This window comes from Drosophila simulans, chromosome 3R (genome assembly GCF_016746395.2).
Source record: "Drosophila simulans strain w501 chromosome 3R, Prin_Dsim_3.1, whole genome shotgun sequence".
NCBI classification, from domain to species: Eukaryota; Metazoa; Arthropoda; class Insecta; order Diptera; family Drosophilidae; genus Drosophila; species Drosophila simulans.
The window spans coordinates 12,010,934-12,030,924 of record NC_052523.2 but is presented as its reverse complement, the minus strand read 5'-3'; the positions used below and the strand labels follow the sequence as shown (position 1 = coordinate 12,030,924).

The 19,991-nt window shown below is 42.1% G+C and overlaps 1 protein-coding gene across 2 annotated transcripts in view; it reads right to left on the bottom strand.

Moving 5' to 3' along the window:
- Positions 1-4: 4 nt before the first annotated feature.
- LOC6728127 (dopamine receptor 1) overlaps positions 5-19,991 on the bottom strand; it is a 35,453-nt gene continuing 15,466 nt past the window's right edge. For both annotated transcript variants that reach the window (XM_016176752.3, XM_039296034.2), the window contains exons 5-6: positions 14,885-15,130; positions 5-13,163 (exon numbers count right to left, since the gene is read on the bottom strand). In XM_016176752.3, coding sequence (XP_016034745.2) covers positions 12,623-13,163; positions 14,885-15,130 — 787 coding nt within the window. In that variant the 3' untranslated portion in view covers positions 5-12,622. The remainder of the gene's footprint in view (positions 13,164-14,884; positions 15,131-19,991) is intronic.

Genomic DNA, 19,991 nt, shown 5'->3' with positions numbered 1-19,991 from the left:
AAGCTTCTGCTTATCAATATGCTTCAGTATTTATTTAAGTATTTCTCACTTTGCTTTAGTAGTTTTCTTTTTGAGTAAACTTAGTTGAGAGATTTTCAATTTATACAGAATAGGGAAACTATGCTGGGAGAACAGGGAAAGTGGGATATGAACTTAAGGTCAGAGGTGATGTGGGATTATTGATCTAAGCATATACAGAGACATATACAGATATACACAAAAATACAATTACAGCTAAACCTTTAATAGGGCGACTCTCGGCTACATATGCAATGACAAACGCACACACATTTAACTAGTACTGATATTGTGTTAATGCATAGTTTCATAGTTTATTTATCCATTCTCTAGGCGTAATAGACAGCAACAATGAACTATATTTTTCCACTACGGATTTGCTTGACTTATGTATGCTGTTTGAGATTCAATAATTTACACGTTAATTTGCCTCTATGCGGATTATGTTGCTCATGTTTAGACTATTAAATGCTTTCAGCATAATTGTTGAATTGTGGCTAATGATCCATTGACCACTTCGTTTCGCTATCCATGCATTGCGCCTGTACTTTATTTTTATTTTTAGCTTTATTATATTTAATTAAATTTAATTTACTTAGAGCTAGACAAACGTTTAAGTTTCACTTAGCGCTTTCAAGGGTTCCTTAGTAAATTCGAAAGTGGGAGAGCAAGAGGTACAAAAGAGCCTTACATAGAGTGTGACGTCGATACATGACTTTGCCATTTGGCTTACGTCTAAAAACTTGGTAGTTTCTGTTTCCGTTTCCGCTTAAACTTCATGTAGCTTAGGTGGTAGTACAGTATAGATATATTTGCTGTTTATTTACATAATTTCAATTCGAGATTACTCGTCCTTAGTCACTAACTTTTCCTTTTCTAGGGTACAGTTTACACAACGCAATCACCTTAAGGTACAAAAGAGTAAAGTAAAGGTACAGAATTCCCATGGCTGAGTATGTGTGTGTGTTTTTTGTGTGTGTGTTCGTGATATGTAGTTGATGTTCGGGGCAAATAGCCCTCGACATTTAGTAATTAATAATTCAGAACTTTTCTGATATGTTCGAGAGAGACGCTAAACTGTGGTTGAAACCGCCACAGAACGCGGGTGGTTCAACTGCGGGTAGTTGGCCTATCCTCCCACGATTTCCACACGGCACAACTTGTCATAAAACTGCAGTTTTGCCCGACATTTGATGCGAAAATGCAGCTCAGCCGACGTTCCCTGAGGGACGGGATATAGCCACTAATGCCCCGTTATTTCCGACCGACCTACCCCAACCGACCAACCAAACAACCACCCAACTCGACGCAGCTCAGGGCGGCTCAGTGCAGCTCAGTTGAGAGAATGTGTCAACTTCTGTGCCAATTGTGGGGCCATTAAACTATGACGCAGCATCAGCACTGCCACTCTTCTGGGCACTAAAAAAATAGCAATCGCTATAACTCTGCGATGATAAACACAGTTTTATTTAAGAAAACTCTTGCCCAATTAGTTAGTTTCTAGGTCAATTCCCTATGAAAACCCTTTATTATCCTGGGATAAAAGTTCGTCGTGTTTAGGATAACATGATATTTAGCACAACAAAATAAAAATGTATATAAATTACTACCATTTATTTCAAATTAACATAAATTAAGACTAATGTATTGCTTCTACCGGTGCAATATGTTGCCTTTAGATTCAAGCTGTCCTTTTTCTCCAGTGCTCGGTTTTAATATTCGAACATGTCGAGGCGTTTTTAGACATTTGGCAGTGTTATCTCTGTCGTGCCAGAGGCAAAGTTATATTCCCACCGAAAATAGAGATGTTGTAAGCCGTCAATGCTGGATTCCTCGGAAGTGGCAAATTCCCCAGACTCAGTAGTTTCAGCACTTAATGCTGCAAAGCCAGCTGTCAGTTGCAATGGAATCGGAGGACCAAGTGACTGCAATTCACTTTGCTGACCAGGATAAAAAGGACAAAGTGGGAGGTGAAGGGTTCAACGTGTGGCAAAAAAGGTCGATTAGATAATTTGTTGATGCCACTCCTGGCCGGGACACTTATCCTTATTGCAATTTTCGATTGCCTCGCCGAACTACAGTGAAGTGAGCACTCGAAACATTTGATTTAAATTCACAAAAGCTGTTGCGAAACAACTTTCGATGGCGTCCATCTGCGGTTGCTTAAATACCAAATACATTCGTTTTCTTCTTTGATTTTCGCAGTTTATTCATGCGAATTTTTTACCACTTTTCCAGAATTTATTTAAGCATGCAAACAAAAGTGTTGAAAATGCCTGCAACTACACACGGATGGATGGATGGTTGGATGGCCTGATGGATGGGCGGGTTGGCAACTGGTGGGCGTGTCGGTCGGGGAAAATCGCAGCATGTTTCACGGCAATCACTCTGGAGCATTGTTTGCACTGCTCCGCTTTTATTTTCGCTGCAACAACAGAATCAGGAGGAAAACACAAAAAAAGTGCCAGCAAAACAGGGCGGCGCAAATATTAAGCAAACAAAAGACGAGCGCTAAAGAGGGCGGGAAGAAAAGGCTTTCAGCTTTTCACTTTTCATTGCGTGCCATCGTAAAATGAAAAGTAGTGCGAAATATTTGAACGGAATCTATGTCAGCAGTTCGCCGCTGACGCAGCTCGTAAAAAGCACAGGGCCCCGTAATTTTTATGCCCGGGAAAACTGCTCAAATTACAGTCGAGTGCTGAATTTCCACGAAAAACTCCAGAGAACTTCGTTGGCAGTTTCGGCCACTTCACAGTTGCATCGATGTGATCTAAGATCTTAGGCTACAGAATTGAAAAGGACACGGTTCGATGAAAGCTGGCAAAGAAAACTTTTCGATAATGATTATTGATTCGGGGACAGACATTGTGGGGTCGAGTTCATAAAGTTTCATTTTAGTTTTTGCTCGGCGGTAAATAATTTAATAATACTTTCGATATCATGAAAAGAAGAGTTTGATTTATTTGCTGGTCAAAGGATCCAAGAATTGCATTGATTTTAAAAGTATTATTTATGTATTTAATTGAAAAATAAAGGTCTTATTTTTGTTACAGTTAATGTCAAAAGTTGCATCACCTGCCTTATTTAATATGAATTACATTACAAGTTCGCCACAGAAAATACCTTCACCAGTTTCCTATGTATCTTCTTGCCAGAAACCTTCTACCTTGGCTAGAGAAAAACAAATTGTTTTGTCCGCATCATCACGAAAAAGAAATGAACTCCGATATATTTGAGCTGCAACAAGCTGCCATCAAATGAACATTACCCATTGACCGAGGTCGTCCTGATTAATGAGCGATGCTTTCGGTGGCAAACAGCCACAAGAAAAGTCAAGGAAACGGCTTGATTTATTGGAGAATTGTTGGATGGAGCTGTGGACTGATGGCCACTCTGCTGACCAGCAGCAGGAGGCCTTCGTCCACGGCACAAAAGTCAAACGGACTTTGCTCCTAAGCCCGAGCTAATGAAAACGAAAACGAGAGTCAACGTTAAACGCTTTAAAAATCTTGGCAGCTTAATGGCCAATTAGCGAAACAAAAGGGACATTTGCCGGCAGCTGGAGACAGATGGGGACAGTAGACAGGATAGGAGCATGGGCCCAGAGGCCTAGATTTCAATAAAGTGGATTCCCCGACACTGAGTCCTCCTTCGACTAATGGAGAAGAATGAGAGCTGCTGCTCGAGTGGCGCATAAATTACAATTAAGTGTAATTAATCATTGCTGAGTGGCCCGCCGGCATCGACATCATCGTGCAAGGATCTGGGCCAATTGAGGAGGAGGCCAGCAGCCAGATGCGGACCTGCCGCCATTTGTTTGGCCGTTGTCTTATCCTCACTCACTTCCCCAAAGGAACCAGGAGCAAAGAGTTCCGGGAACAGGACACTCGAGTGATTGGTTAGCCGCATGGCCACTTAGCAACAATGGGAAAAGGAGCAGCTGAAACACCCGCATCGAACAGCAAAGGAAGCAGCAAGGACAACAGAAACAGGAATTATTGTCCAGATCAGGTGACTTACTTTTAACACCTTGGTATTCTTACAGAAAATCTCTCTGAAAATGGCACCAATATTAAACTGCGAAATTCGTGGGAACAGAATTGTCATTACTGAAATCGAGAATTAGGTTTAGGTTGAAATTCTTCGGCTTCTTAGAATATCGAAATATATTAAAATAATTCGAAATAATAAACATCACTAAGGAAAATCCACGTGTATTAAAAGACAAAATTCATTCGAAAATAATTGTTTCTATGAAATGAAGAATTTATTTGGATTAATTTACTATGGAATTTATTTTCAATTTCTAATTGAAATTCTAAGTAAAATATTAATTATTAATATAATACTTTTTGTGAATGCTCATTTTTGGGGCAGCATTGCTCAACTTCCTGTAGATTGTGATTTCATAGATGTTGTGCATATTTTCAAGCAAATATTTGAATGTCCATAAATGTTTATGTAAATGCATTTATATGTTTTAAATAATATATACATGTTTGAATAGGTAACATGCCCAGTTTACCATTTAACGAACCGTTTGCAAACAGTTTTACATCGTTTGTGCAAACGATTTTTGTATGCAATCGAAAATACTGAAATTTTAACGGATGCAGAGTTCATTTTTATTTGCATAGAACTATTGCATAAAGCCAACTAATTAAAACAGAGCATCGAGGATTGGTGAACTAATTTGTTTTGCAAATATCAGATTAAAGGTAAAATAAAGCGAAAATAAACGGCTTTTTGCGATTGGATTTTCGAGCTTAACAAACAATCAAAAAAGTATTGAAACTGTGGCCGTTATTTAAAGCAAACTCACACACATAGTTTATATTATTGGCTGTTGTCTTCAATTTAATAAAGCTGACCAGGCTAAAAGTTAATTTTCCCACAAACCCATATTGTCAGCCTATTATTTACGGACACTGGACCGGCCGGAGGGTTAAGGGAAATGTGAAAGGAAATTAAAAATTGAGATTTAGGCAAATTGGGAGGAACACACAGTTTAATAAATAATATTAAGTGTTTACGGACGGAGGGCCAACCAGGCACAGAATGGAGTTCACCGCAAACTATTTTTATACCGGGCTCATTTGTGGACGCTCGGCCGCTGGAGTGTTAAGGGGATTGAGCCAAGAGGAAATGGCCCATGTCTGCTCCTCTCTCTGGGCCACGTCGCATGTCCGTGTCCTGCACTAGTTGGCCATGGCAAAAGGCAAATCAATGAATGGAATGGCATGGGAAGAGGATGAAAAGCGGGAGGAAGAGCCGGGTGGAAAAGCGGTCGCAGAGAGCGAGTGTGCTCCATCAACGGTTCGTTCAGTTGGAAAAGTTATTGCGCCAGAAGTAATTCTATAAAGAAAGCTGTCAGCCTCTCTCTTTCGCTCTCCATTGCCCATCTCTCTTGCTCCTTGTCTCCTTGCTGGCCGCCCTGACCTGGGAATTTGCCTATTCAATATGAGTATTTCAGTTTTCAGCTGCTAAACGGAACTTGCGCTATTTCAGGTCCTCGAAAAATCCATTCGCATGTGGAGAGGTCTCTCTATATATAACACGCCATATATCGAGAATCGATTTTCGGGCATCCAATGGCTATTTGCGGTCTCGACCAGCGAGTTGAAGAGCCGTTAGCGATATTGATGAGTGGGGCATATTCGATTACCAGCATCGAAAAGGGTTCCCCCGGGATGAAGAATTGTTTTTTGGGCGAGTTGATTTCTTTTTTTTTTTAAATTAAGCCTAATTTGATTAGTTGGGTTCAGTCGGTCACAGGATGCCAAAAAGAAGAATAAGAGAATGAAGAGAGAGGACTTGGCCCAGAAACAAAGGACACTTCTCAGTGGGCATTGTCAGGAGCAGAGAGAAGTTCCGAAATTGATTTTACGTTCAACAGTTTTATTTGCCAACATAATTTAATAATAAACTTTGGCACTTTTAGCCCTGACCAAAGAGGGGTGGAATTCTGAACTGAAGGGCTCTGGGTGGCTCACTGGAGCTTGAAATTTATGTTCACGCCTGCATTGTTGCCTCGCAGCTCCACCAGGACACTTTCCCTGATCCTGGCCCCTCGGGCGGCAGCTGTCAGGAGCACAGAACACGGTTAACCGATGGACAGAGCTTGGGTTCGTTTCGGTAAGGCATGGTCTCGTTTGCTTTTGGTCTGGTTTGCTTTTGGCTTGGTTTGATTTTGGCCCGATTTTTTAGTTTCAGCCATTCCGAATTGGTGCTTTAATTGGAAAATCAAGCTGCCGAGGTGGGAGAAGAAATAATATTTTATCAAATAAATTTCGTTTGAAGTGCTCGTTGTGTTATTGTTCAATTTGCGGCCAGCCTTGGTCCAGCCAGTTGCTGCCTTTGTCCAAATATTTGTCAATTAATTAAATGCCAAAAAAACGATGGTTGGGTGCTGTGGGTAAGGTTTCAAAAGCCCAATGAATTATTTGTGAAATTCAGCGTCACTTGAACACCTCGTTTTGACGTAATTAAATAGAATTCACATTTATATTAAATTTTTCCACTCAAAACATTTTATTAGATTTTCTCACTTGTGGTCGGCTGTGTTTCTATGGCTGAATAAAATGAATTATCTGGAATGCTAGCCTAATTGCTCTTTGCGGAATAAAATGCACGAATTAAAAAGTTATGCCTCTTGAACTTTTCTCGGTTGAATGCAGATTGGGAATGATATAAATGTTCATAAATCAAAATCATAAATAACTTAAATGTCAATGTACATGATTTTGTTTATTTGACACATTAAATAATTAAATAAAATTGATGGCACAACCATTAATTTATGACAATTATATTATCTATTAATAATATAAACTGATATTAATTTTTTTCTATTTAACGTTGTTTTAGAGCTAACAAATACTTTTCAGGCTATAACTATTTAATGAGTATTTGATTCTAATTCAATGGTTAGTTATTTTCTCTGTTAAAAGGTAAATTTAAAGAAGGCAGGACTTTTAGGAATTTGTCTAAGTACCACAACTATTTACTTTGACCACCTAGCACAATTTAGACGAGGCTGAAATGCCTTGAGTTCCCCAGACCAATTAACACCGTCGGCTCGACATTCCTGCCTTCTATTTTACCTGTTCCTTGCCGGCTGAAAAGGCGACATTCTTAAAGCCTCATCAAATATGCGGGTTGTCAGGCAGTCCTTTCCCCCGGGGAAAATCAAGGAGACGGCCCACCCAACAGACCGCCAACGATGCCGGCTATAGAGAAGTAATTCAATTTGGGTTTAAAATTGCAAGCTGCAGAAGGAGCTGCGAGCTGAGGAGGCTGAGAAAGAGGCTGAAGGACATCGAGGCGTGGCATGTCAAGGCGACAGGACCTTGATAAAAAGGTGTAGGCTGGAGGATGTAACGGTCCGCCTCCGGAGGACTCTGGGGCTTCCTTCTTAATTAAAATGCATCGCATGTGAGGGCCGGGTTATAAAATCGATTGAGTGCAGCTTAAATCGCTTGATACTCGTCAGCAGGAATCAGGCAAAAAGGGATAAGGATAAGCAGCGGCAGCCACGTCCCGGAGAGGATTAAATAACTGTCATTGTAAGTGGCGATTGGAAAATGGTCCCAGTTCACTCGATACTCCCCGACAGCCATCATTTCATTTATTCAGAAACTTTTGCTTTAAATTGAATTCGCCTTCCGATTAAATTACCAACTGGCATTAAGCCTGGATTCTAGTGCATTACGAAATGATTTCGAGGCTGTGGCAGCCAACTCTTTTGCATTTGGGGCACATAATTTTAATTGCATGCTGTGAGAGGCAGGTGCAGTCGCGAAGGGTTGGAAATCTATCTAAACTTTGCCTGCATTTGTTATTGTTGCAGTGCTTGGCAAACTTTTCCCGTGCCCCAAAGTTTACCGCCCACCCGTTTTTTTCCACCCACAACGACAAAAAGACGCTCGAAGGGGGAAAAACTTTCTACGGGCTGCGGCAAGAAGCTGAAAATCAAATGAAAGTTGCTGGCCAACGACTTAGTGGCAGCTTAAAGCACTTTAAGTTGCCAAATGTCAAAGATTGCGTATACGCAGCGTTGTCAGCTGTACAATATACGTTAAATGTCAAGTTCAGCCACATATGAAGGGAAAATGTTATTAATCGTATTAGCTGGCTTAAGAACAATTTTGATATATGCAATAGTTAGATTCTATATTTATATGTTTATATTTAAATGTGAATTAAAGCACGTTTCCTGAAATATTCTGAGTGCGAATAATAACACTGAAACTTTTATGCACGCACTTCCTTGCATTTATCGAAATGCCTTTGCTAATTTGCCTAGACGAAAATCCCAGGGAGTAAGCGCCAAGAAAAAATTGTGATTAAAATTGTGTTTTTATGATCCATTGGGGCGTGACTGGGGCCGCTGGTGGTATCAAATGAGGGCCCATCCGGTTCTAACGTATAAATTAGCACGCCAGGCTATGTCGGCCATAAAACGTTTTCGCGGGCATACGTTGCGTATACACAATGCGGCGTAGGAATGCGAGCTCAGCCAGAAAGTAGGCTACAAAATGACACGCGCCAGGAAAAGATTTAGATTGGAATGGGTGGAAGGGCAGAAGGAAAAGGGAAGAAATACAGAAGGAAGACAGTGTGTAAGCTGAGACTGCGAAAATTTGTGGAAAGTCGTAAAGCAAAATAAACACTGGCAGGCGTAAAAGTTATAAAAATGCCAAAATATAGCCAAAGTTAAGCCGAGCGAGAAGGACAAGGTAGCTGCGAAAACTTTTGGTGGCCAACTGTTGATAGTTGGCAGTGCTTAGAGGGCGTGGCAATGTAAAACCCACACACACAAAAAAGATGAGAAACGATGCCAGCGAAGCGGCAAAATTCGTTTTAGCCGTCTATCCAGCTATTCAGCCATCCATCCATCCATCCATCAATCAATCAATCAGGGAGTGAGCGGGCCTAAACCAGTCAACATCAATGGCCTTTTCCCTAATGGCAAGCGACCATTTCGGGCTCCCATTGGCAATCGACATGCAATTTATGCGAAATGTTGACATTCATCGTTTGACTTTTTCGGCTTCAGAATCGAGTTAAACACTCGGGGAATCCCAAACAGATTTACAAACAGATTTTAAAGCGGGGCTTAAAGGATTGCCAATTGAATATATATGACATACATTATGTATACATTGGATTAGCCCGAAGGATTGCAGCCAGCAATGATTTTCCAAGGGCAGACAGTCGACTTAAAATATTGAAGAGGGTTGGGAATCTTGCAAGAGGGAGGAAAACAAAGTAAATTGACATTTGTGGCCATTTAATTTGGTAATCTGTCTAAAAGTCAAATAATTTTCACCATTATAATTGCAATGCTTTACTTAAACATTCGATTGTGGCCATATATTTGCATTATGCATATTGTATTATTTTTAAATTCAACGCCATCGTTACAGTAAGTTTTTCATTGCGATTGTTTGCGTAAAAAATTTAATTATTTGTTGCTGTTATTGACAGAAATTTGTATTTTCTCGGTACGTGCGGTTTTTCCCGTTTTTGTTGAACTGCGAAAGCAATTACGAGAAATCTATTTGTTTAAGCAGCAAATGGACAACAAACGCAGTCGAGACTTTCAAGCAAATAGGGTTTTCTGCAACTAGTTGAGAATTTTTTTTTATAGCGATTATGCTAATGAAAGGACATGTTCAGCCTGGCTGGCAGGGATCCTCTTTTCCAAGAATCACGACGCAGATAATACCACTTCTCCATGCTGGTCACGTAGGCTCCTAACATGAATCTGGCTAATACAATTAGAAGCAGACAGCCAGAGGCTGGAAAACCGGAGGAAAAACTAGGGGAAAGTCGAGCTTCAGGATGTCAAATGTTTCAATTAATGCTCGCGAAAACCGAGACCCTAAAAAAGTCATGGCCTTTGAAACAGGATTTCAATGACAGGGGACAAAAGGATTCAAGCGCAGCAGTAGTCACAATCACTAAATTGCTTCCAGCGAATCAAAGATGAGAGAAAGAGTGAAAGAATGCGAAGGAAAGTGGAATAAAGTAAGTGAAGCAACAAAGTGGCACAAGCAGGAAGTTCTACAACGAGAAGCAAAGCTCCGGGGCATTATCTTAATTATGCAAAGCCGTATCGAAAGAGTTATGGCCAAAGTCTTAACCCATGGGCGTATGCCTAAAGTGTCTAAAGAACTTGAGCTGACAAAAATAAGTGTTTTTAAAGATTAACTACCCACTAGCCCGAATTTTGGGTTGTTTCAGACCAAGTGCAATATCCCTTTCATCGAATCCCTTTAAGACTTTTCTTTCTTCTGCTCAGGCATTGAAAATGTATTCAATCAATATGGAATATAGGCAAATTTGGAACGTAATGGGTTAAGGCTTTTGGCCGAGCCACGCACATTTATCATGCCATTTTTTTGGAGGGTTTTAGGCCACGACAAATTCCAAAGTCAAAGTCAATGGTTGCGCCCCAAATAAACCCAAATGGAATGTGGGAAGTGGGTCAGGCTCCCCTTTCGGTAAGCTGTGTGGGTGATGATGAAGGGGCTTCGGGGCATGGAGCCATTTCGTGTGTGCCATAAAGCACTCAGAGACCGAATTTCAAGCCTTTACTCAACTGCGAGCCTGCGACACGTGCGAAATCGTTGATGGAGTTGAAGTTGAATTGATTGCGTGCCAGTTGTGGCAATGACGACTTTTCGAGCCAGTGGGCGGTCCAAGAGGGGCGTGGCATTCGATAACAAATGCCGCTTCGCTTTTGTTCGGTGTATTGTAATTAAAATGACGAAAGCAGCACCAAAGTTTTAATAAACTGCCAAAATAAACACGAAAAGGAAAGCGCGCGAAAGGGAATCGAATAAACAAAGACTGGAAAAGTTGTAAGCGGATTGCCTTGAATCCGAGGGGGAAAGCCGGTGGGGCAGGCAGCATAAGTACTTTGTATTAATAACAAAAGCGGAAGGGAATGGCACTGGCAAGAGTTGCGGCATCCGCAAATAACCGGAATTGAAACTCGAGTGGCAAAGGGGTAAGAGTAACTAAGAAACAGAATTACACCGAAAGAAACCTAAATTTCGTATTGGCAACACGTTTTAAAATATAAATAAATTACTTAATAATTTTAATTTAGAGCACTAGAATTTTAAATTTTTTAAACCTGCCTTCTATTTTTTCTATCTATTCAGTTGAAAAATAGTATTATAATGTTAACAATTCTATGTAGAGTAAATAAAGGCCAATTTTGAGAAATTAATTATCAAAATCAATATTACAAATTTCTTTAAAATAATTTTTAATTACCCTTCGCTCAAAAAGCAGTAAGTTCCTTTCCTGGTAATCGATTGATTTATTTCCTTGGCCAAACGTATTAAATCGCATAATTTTTTCCCCGTGCTGGCATAATTTTTCATCGTGGCGTGAAGAGCAAACTGTTTACATTTGTTTTCCCGAATCTGGGCCAGAAGACAAGATACTTGTCGACTGGGGGAACCGAAATTGGGCCAGGGGCAACATGTTCATTATTCCGCCGACTGATAGCTGTGTTTTCGCAGGTGCCGCTCATTAAATCATCCGGTAATCGGAGGATCAGGTTGCGGTAGCCAAAAAGGCTTCTCGGGTTAACGTCTCGAATGTTTTTGTTTGCCGGTGTCAATCACAGTTGGCTTAATTAACATTGTGGAACAGATTTCAACGCATAAATTCAAATCAGTCTGCAAAGTTTGGTCGTAAAAACGCGCGCTATCATCGTGGCACTCGAACTAAACATAACATTTATAGTATATTGGGTCGAAGGGCTGGGGATTTTACAGCTTTTGCTCTCTGCCCGTAATAATAATAACAACAATAATCATTTTGCATGATTTACGAGTGCAGCTGGCAGCCCTGTTCGTTCAATGGCCATAAATTCTCATCAATAAATCAAATGTAGAGCTGTTCGAATATGAGGGCGCCGCGATGTATGCAGCGTTTTCTTTCTTTTTTTCGCATGTATCTGAGTGGTTTGTTGTTGTGTGCGTGTGTGTGTTTGCTTGTTTGTTTGGATGGGTGAGTGAGTGAGAAATGTGGCAAGTGACATGTGTCACTCCATAATAATCGCATTTGCATGGAGACAAACCGCCATGAATATCCAAACAGAAACTTAACTAGAAGCTCTCTTAGGTGCCGGGTTGAAGATCTTAGACCTAATCACGTTTCGGGTTGGGTTTCGATTTTGTTTTTCCGATTCTTATTCTTTTTGCTAGTGGGACTTACAGCTAGATACTAGTGCGATTAAGTATACGCATAGTTGATTGCTTAGTCTCGGGGACGCGCTGATAATACTTACAGGTTTCCATATCCACTGGATCAGTAGGGTAGAGGGCTGGGATTGCTTACGATTTAAACTGTGAGACATCGAGTTGGTTTTAGGAACCCATTTGCCGGCCTAGAGCAGCTCCGTCTCCATCTGCGCGGCCTCCACGGTCTCCACAATGGTGGCGGTGGCCGCCGTGACCGAATCTCATGGAACATACCGCGTGGTCAGCGCTCCATCGTCATCGTCGTCCACGCGCAGACCGCCGAATCCGCAGGGCAGCCAGGTGGCTCCGCCGCCAGTGAGATTCAGACAGCCTTTTGGTCAAATCGCAGACACCTGCTCCAGTTCGGCGCTCGAGCGGCCCGAGTTCATCACCACCACATTCTTGGCGGCATAGTCCGTGATGAAGCGATCGCTGTTCCGCGGATGAATGTTGCCCACATCCTGGGCGCAGCACCACGGATTGCGCATGGTCAGGATGCGCTTGAAGGCGTCGCGGAACTCCTTGTTGAAGATCGAGTAGATGATCGGATTGAAGGCCGAGTTCGAGTAGCCCAGCCAGGTGAGGATCTTGAAGGTCTGTCCGCCGATGCAGGTCTTGCAGAAGGCGGCCGTGATGTTAACGCAGAAGAAGGGCACCCAGCAGATGAGGAACACGCCCATGATCACGCCCACCGTGACGGCCGCCTTGTGGTCGGATACGTGATACGGCGAACTGTGGGTGTGCAGGTTGCGCACCTTGAACTTCTTGGGCTGGTTCTTTGGGCGCCGGATGCTCTTGTACCGCTGCTTCTCGGCCACCTCACCTGGTCGAGTTACCGCCTTGATGGACTTCACGTGCTTCTGGGCATAGCAGTATAGCCTGGGAAGCATGCAAATAAAGGGAGGATTAAAAAGTTATACAAAATCATTGCTCATATATTCATGTCAATATACAATTAAATTAAATCATTTAGCTAAGAAACAATGAAATATGCCAAGTCATTTTGTACAAAAGGAAATGTAAAATCAGTCTCATTGAAAAGTTTCATAATGACAGCATAACATTACACTTTACTGTTTATTGATGTTTCTTGCGAAAGCATGATATTATCAATTATTTATCACCTAATGAATGACTGGTCTCGATTGTTGCCACGACACGATTTCTGCTTATTTTGCCACTGGTTACGGACTATGTAGTTACTGGTTACTGCTGGTAATTGATATGATAATTATTCACTTGGGCCGCTTGGCATGTCAATTAAATGGATGCCGACAACAATGGCTCTGTCCACATCAATAACCAAAGGAAACACATTGCGTATACGCAATGTCTGACTATCATATCCAATCTTCCACTTGAGTCGCTCTCTAAGCTGTTTCGCGCCCACTCCACATTCTCCTCATATGCCGCATACACAAATAAACAAGCATATGTGCCTGTTCCTGTGAGTGTTTACTCGTTGGTCGCATAAAAAGGATAACAGGACAAGAGCAGGCCATGTCAGGGGCACAAATTATGACGATAAAAGTATATTTATTCTGCAATTTAACCGAAATTTGATAGAAAATTCCAATGCCAACCAACAAGGGATTCATTTGATGAGAGGATACAGGGATTTGGGATGCGGGAGACAAGGTCCTGGCCAATGGCTGCAAATCTCGTTAAGCTAAAATGGCAACGTGCCGCTGGCCGAAACGTTGATGAGCAGCTATCGCTATACCGTTGATGTGGTGTGAGTGTGTCCTTGCATAGTCCTTTCGCACACGCCCCAGTCTTTTGCCAGCTCCTGGGGATTACTTAGACGGACACTAATGCGTGCGCTTATTTGTTCAACCCAAAACCCCTTGCCCACAATCAGTTTCCGCCTCCCCAGTTCGCTCTCGTGCCTGGAGGCCATCAGGGGCGCAGGTCCTTGCGGCATTTTTCTGATATATTCAGCAGTGCGATAGCAGCCAACTTCGTCAGTTTTTACAACATTTTATTATTTACTTTTTACTACTTCTGCCACGACTTCCTTTTTGCTCTGCTGGCCACTTTTATTTGCCCTCGCAGAGGGTATTCAACGTAATATAAATATCAGGTTCTAAAACAAATAGTTGTCTACGTTTATATAAGAATTATACTACCAAAATAACAATAATATTCACTAATAATATTTTTGTATCCTAACGAAGTGGTCTCAGAAATCTTAGATAAAGTTTTTTATAGAAATTGTTCATGCTTACAAAATGTGTAAAAAAGGCTGTTGTTTTATCATGTATCCTTCCAAAAGAGTATATAAACTTGGCTTGAAATAAGAAGTCATGCATTCATGTCGCAACTTTTATTTTTTGCTCATAAAAATATTTGAGTTCTCGCTTTGTTTTCATTTGGAGAGAGATTTTGGCAAAACTTTTGTGTGCCTGCGGAAGTTTCTGTGTTGTTCTGCGAAAGCCCAGGGCTATTTGTATCTACATAATTGCAGCTGAAGGCGTCTGGAAATATCTTACTTTATGCATTTCATGTTTTATGCACGCACAGCGAAACGGAGAACTTTTGCCGCAATCTGGCCAACGGAACCGGCCATTTCAGGGGGTTATTGTGCCTTTTTGACTTACCGACAGTAGATGCCAATCATGACCACGCAGGGGAAGTAGAAACTGATACAGCTGGACACGACGGCGTAGGTGGGCGTGAGGTCCAGGGCGCATGTTGGATACTTTTTGCCATTGTCCTCGAAAATCAGCGGCTGGTCGGGCCGATGGATGCCCAGCGAGATGGGCACAAAGGAGACGAACGCGGCCAGCAGCCAAATGGCGGCGATGGTGATGACAGCCACGCGTCGTGTCACCCAGCGGCCGTATCTGCAAGAGAGGAGCAAAGGGTTGCATCAATTTGCGGCAAAGGAAGCGGAAATACACGCGCCATGCCTGCTGTTCCTCCGCCTCTTCCAGCCTTATTCCCATCCCAACTTCCTGCTCGCTGATATGTTCCCAAACTGCTCCTGGCGTATCCCTTTTTGTCCTTTTGCCCTTGTGGTAACAGCGGCAAAGGGTAAACATACACCGCCACCAGACACACTCGGGAAAAGTTTTGCTTAAAGTTCGACGATTTAAAGCTCGTGCTTAATTAATCGAAAAGTTTCTTTACTAAGGCCCATTTCAAAAAATACTGTTTGCAAATTGAAAGCCGCTGCGTAAAAGTAACTCTATTACGGAGTAAATGTTTGTTTAACAAAACCGCTGTTTTGCAAATTTAAATAATATATTAAAAGATAAGAGTTGGTAAAAAACATTACCTAAAAAGGTTTTATGCAATGCTAGAATTTTAGTTCAAGAACTTGTTTATACATTTAATATATTTATGAAATGGTTAATTACTATATAAATTATAGCAGCGAACACTAATGGTTTTATAGTTAACATCTAAACCCATTTAATGTATTCATATTTCAGCTTTATGCCCTCTCTAAAATTGGTTAAGTGTACGTAAGCTGGAGCAACACGTTGAATATGCGGAATTAGGGGCGCGGACAACAAGAGCATGGACCACGTAGCGATGTCCTGATTGTGGCTTTGCATGTCCCTGGCAATCCCTCAGTGCCCAGCAGCCATTAGGCAACATCATTTTCGGGTGTGCGCGACAAGTGTTGGGCCGGCCCACCAGAAAGTGGGATTCCCAGGCTTGAACTGGGATTCAGGGATCAGGGATACCGGATCAGGTGCTCAGGGTCAGTCCGCATGTCATTAATTACTCGCCTTGGTCGGGGGCGACAAATCGGCCGAAAACCCAAAGACAAGCCGCACACGCATTGCGGCGAGTGGCATATGCAAATCATCCTCGATGCCTGACTGTTTCAAGCACTTCGATTTTGCTTTTACAGCAGGAAATGAGCAGTCTGCAGTGAACGCAAAAACCAAAACCCGAAAACCCAATCCCCCAGCCAAAATTCACAAGGCAAAGGAGTGGTGTGGGTTTCGGATCCCCGCTTCTGTTGCCATATGCCGCATCGTTTTGGCTTGTGCAGGAAATCAAACAGAATAATTCGATTTCAATACAAGGACGCACACACACACACACTCATGCTCAAGGATGATGACGGAGCGGAAACGGAAGTTTATGTAATTGTATTCACATACAAATTCAATTTCGTTTTCGGCACGAAAATTGATTTCCATGTGACGAAAGCCCGCAGCTTGAGTTCCCGCACCGCAGATCCACTCACCTGTGAACAGTCGTGGTAAGAATAATAGGTAAAACTATTATTTACCTAACAAAGGTAAATTTTAAATATAAAGAATAATCCTGCTGAATGATCCTGCTACTTATATCTACAAAACAAAAATTTCCATTTGCGTTAAAAATCATTTAAAATCATCCCTACATATAATTGAATTTTTAACATTTCATAAATATTTCTCAATATTTCTTTATCTTAAAAAATATTTATAGATTCGTGGATTTATGTCACCTGAGCAGCATAGCTGCCCAGCTTACCCTCTTTTCCCCAGCCCGGCGTTCTTCCTTTTACCTGCACTAATTCAGTGTCTTTGAGTGGCTGAGGTATACGCTTTGATATATGCACATAAACCTGCAGCCATTAGGTGACACACGATTTGCCCTGGCCTTGTGTTGGTAAGTGGAGGAGCCAATCAGCCATCGATGGGCCAGGCTAATTGAAATCGTGTGTGAGAGTGTTCCAGGCTGAATATTTGTATGTGTGGGTATGGCAGTGGGTGTGGATGAGGATGAGGATGTGGGTGGGTGCCAGGAGCAGGCCGCTCCAGGCGAAGGACATTTGCATTTAACGCTCGCATCGAAGCTGCCGGCTTGACTGGCTGCGTGGCATGCGGTGGCTTTTGTGTTTGTCCCACATGCACTCAAGAAATTACCGCAAGGCACGCACGACGATCCTTCCGCAAGGATCCTCTCCACCCTCCGCTCTTTGTGCCGTCATTTGCATAGTTTGAGTCGCTCCCACTCTTCGTTTTTGACCTCCTGCCATGCCAGCTTGGCCGCTTTTGTTTTGGCATGGGAAATTTGATGGCTCTTTATGAGCGTTTTTGTAACTGTCATTGCTAGCACGTGCTCATCGCACTGTGGGTCGAAAGGTTGAGAAAGTGGCTAGATTTTTTGTAACTTTGGGTATAAAAAATAGATATACTCAATGCAAGACGTTCAAAATGTAAGCGAAGATTTAAAAATAATTAAATGGCCAGAGAGTAATTTTAAACAATATAAGTATAAGCTATTCTACCTAAGTTTCTATCATAAATCAGAACCAAATTATTAGGCCAACACTTTTTTTTCTAGGGAATAACTTGTAACGCATCTTCTCAGTGAGTTTAAGGAAATTCAAAGGGCTTCCCTTACAGAATAAAATGAACCTCTGCTTGTTGTACATCATTGATTTATCAACCCCCACCATCAATTTTCAATCTTCTACAATAAAAGCGCCCTAGGAGTCCCCAATGATTTCTCAAATTTTTTTTATGTTGGTTCCAACCCCATAGTTCGGTATTACATTTCCTCAACCACGACCAGAACAAGTGAAAAAACACAATTACAAAAAGTTCCCAGGTGCGTCATTGTTGCTGGAACAGGTTTTTCAGTGTGCGTTAAAGTGTTGTACCTTCGGCTGTTGGGCAAAAAAAGAACCCTTATACCATTCAAAACTCCTCCTACCAAACCGAATCCCCCACTTGAAAGCTCCTCCTTGCCTGCGGCAAGGTTTCATTGTTCTTTCAGTTTTTATTGCAGTTTAAAATGAATTTCACATATGCGCCTGACAGTTACGATGATGACAGGCGCCAAAGTCAACGACAGTGCCAACAAAAAGCCGGCCAAAATACGAAAAGAGGCGAAACGGCAGAGGCATCAACTTGTCACATAAAATAAGAAAATTTCTCATTTACGTTATATTTGGGTTGCCGCTTCATCTTCACTTTGTCTGTTCTCTACTAATTAAATTTGCACGCGCTTTTTATCCAAATTGTTTTTGCCAATTTCCCGGCTCGGAAAATCCAGTCGCGCGCAATTAAATTAAACGCCTGCAATTATTCTAAAACGCTAAGAAAACACGCTGAATCAGCGATTTCTTCTGTCTTCTTCCGTCGAGCGACAGGTCCTAGATGAATGGTCCTTTCTTGGGTGTTGGATGATGGAGCTGCTTGCTTGCCAAGGGGCTGGTGGCTCTCGACTCCTAATGAGACGCCTACGCGTGAACTTTGCCCCTTGTTGAGCGGTGCAAAAAGAAATGCGCTGCTGCCTCCACTTTGACATGCAAATAAATCAGATTTACATAAAGAGGGAGCTCTAGAGTTGAAGTTGGACCCGGCATAGCCATAGATATATATGTATAGGCTAGGCACATCGCGAGGAACCCAGTTACCATTTCTCACAAGACACAAAAGCTGGCAACTGTGCGCTGCGCTGAGTTTTCCGTGCAATTTTCCCTGCCCTCAGTTCAGCTCCTTGAGATTCAGATTCAGACTCAGGTTCACAAAGAGACTGGTGGGTATGAGCGATGTCTTGACATTTGAAGTGTAAAATGTCTCAGGCACCTGAATAGTCTAGGTGGCGGTGCAAACTGCTGATCCCGCCCATTTGCCCCAGGTGCGAATGGAAACGAGTCCAGGTGGCTAAACTCAATTTCCAGGCAATGGCCAGAGGGCACAAGGTCTGAGGGGCTATGCAAATGTCATTAACCCAAGGGCTTGAATTAATATCGGACAGCATTAGGCGGCGTAAGTCAGCGATTGAAGGGCACCATTTAGATTGCAGAACACATTTATCAGTGAGTCTGGGTAAATGGTAATTGAATTTGGTTGGACTTTAAAATGTATCAGTGAAATTCATTCATTAAATTACTTGAGGAACACGGATGATGATGACAATTAGTTGAGAACTTTTTGATTTACAGATAAGCTATTCTTAATATCATGACTTTATTCAATAATTATTTGCATAAAATTAAGAGTGTTCGACTTTTTGCTTGACTATTTGCAGCTGCTTGATTTTGCAATGTAAGCAAATCCCAATACATCAAGATCAATCGAGCGTTCTGTGTTGTTCACCCTTCATCAACCATCCGATGTCGAGCATGAAGTTTTCTCTTCCTGTGAAAAATCTATCTGCTCGCCGTGCTTAATTTCACTTTCAATTCCATCTATCTATCTGCATTTCCTTACCCGCTCCCCCAAAGGACAAACGGAATTCAGAATCAGGAAAAATATTCCATGAAAACTGTCATTTGCTAGACTAACCCCACCAAAATCCATACCACTCGGCTCCCCCGTGCCCGTGCTCATTTAAATCCTTTTGCCGTGCCATACAAAATTTGCAATCTGAATTTTCAGGTCGCCTCGACATCAACTTGCCACATCAATGAAGCGTTATATGCTCGCCAACTCGTTACGTGAACTCGGCTACACAAAAGATGCACAGATAGATGGGAAAGCTGGGTGGCAAAATTCAGCAGGTGGGGCCAGCGGCTGCCCCACACCCACCCACACAAATGTCGTGTCGTTTTCCATAAGCGAATAAGCTTACCCCAGGTGGCAAGCAGAACAGCAAGAGCAACAGCTATAGGAAGAGCTACAGCCAACGGGGCGGTGTGGAAAATATATTTTTCTACTTTTGGCTTTTGGCTGAAAATAGCATCAAAGGATTTATTATGGTTCTTTCATGACATGGCGCTATGGGTTAGGGCTGGCAACTGTCTCG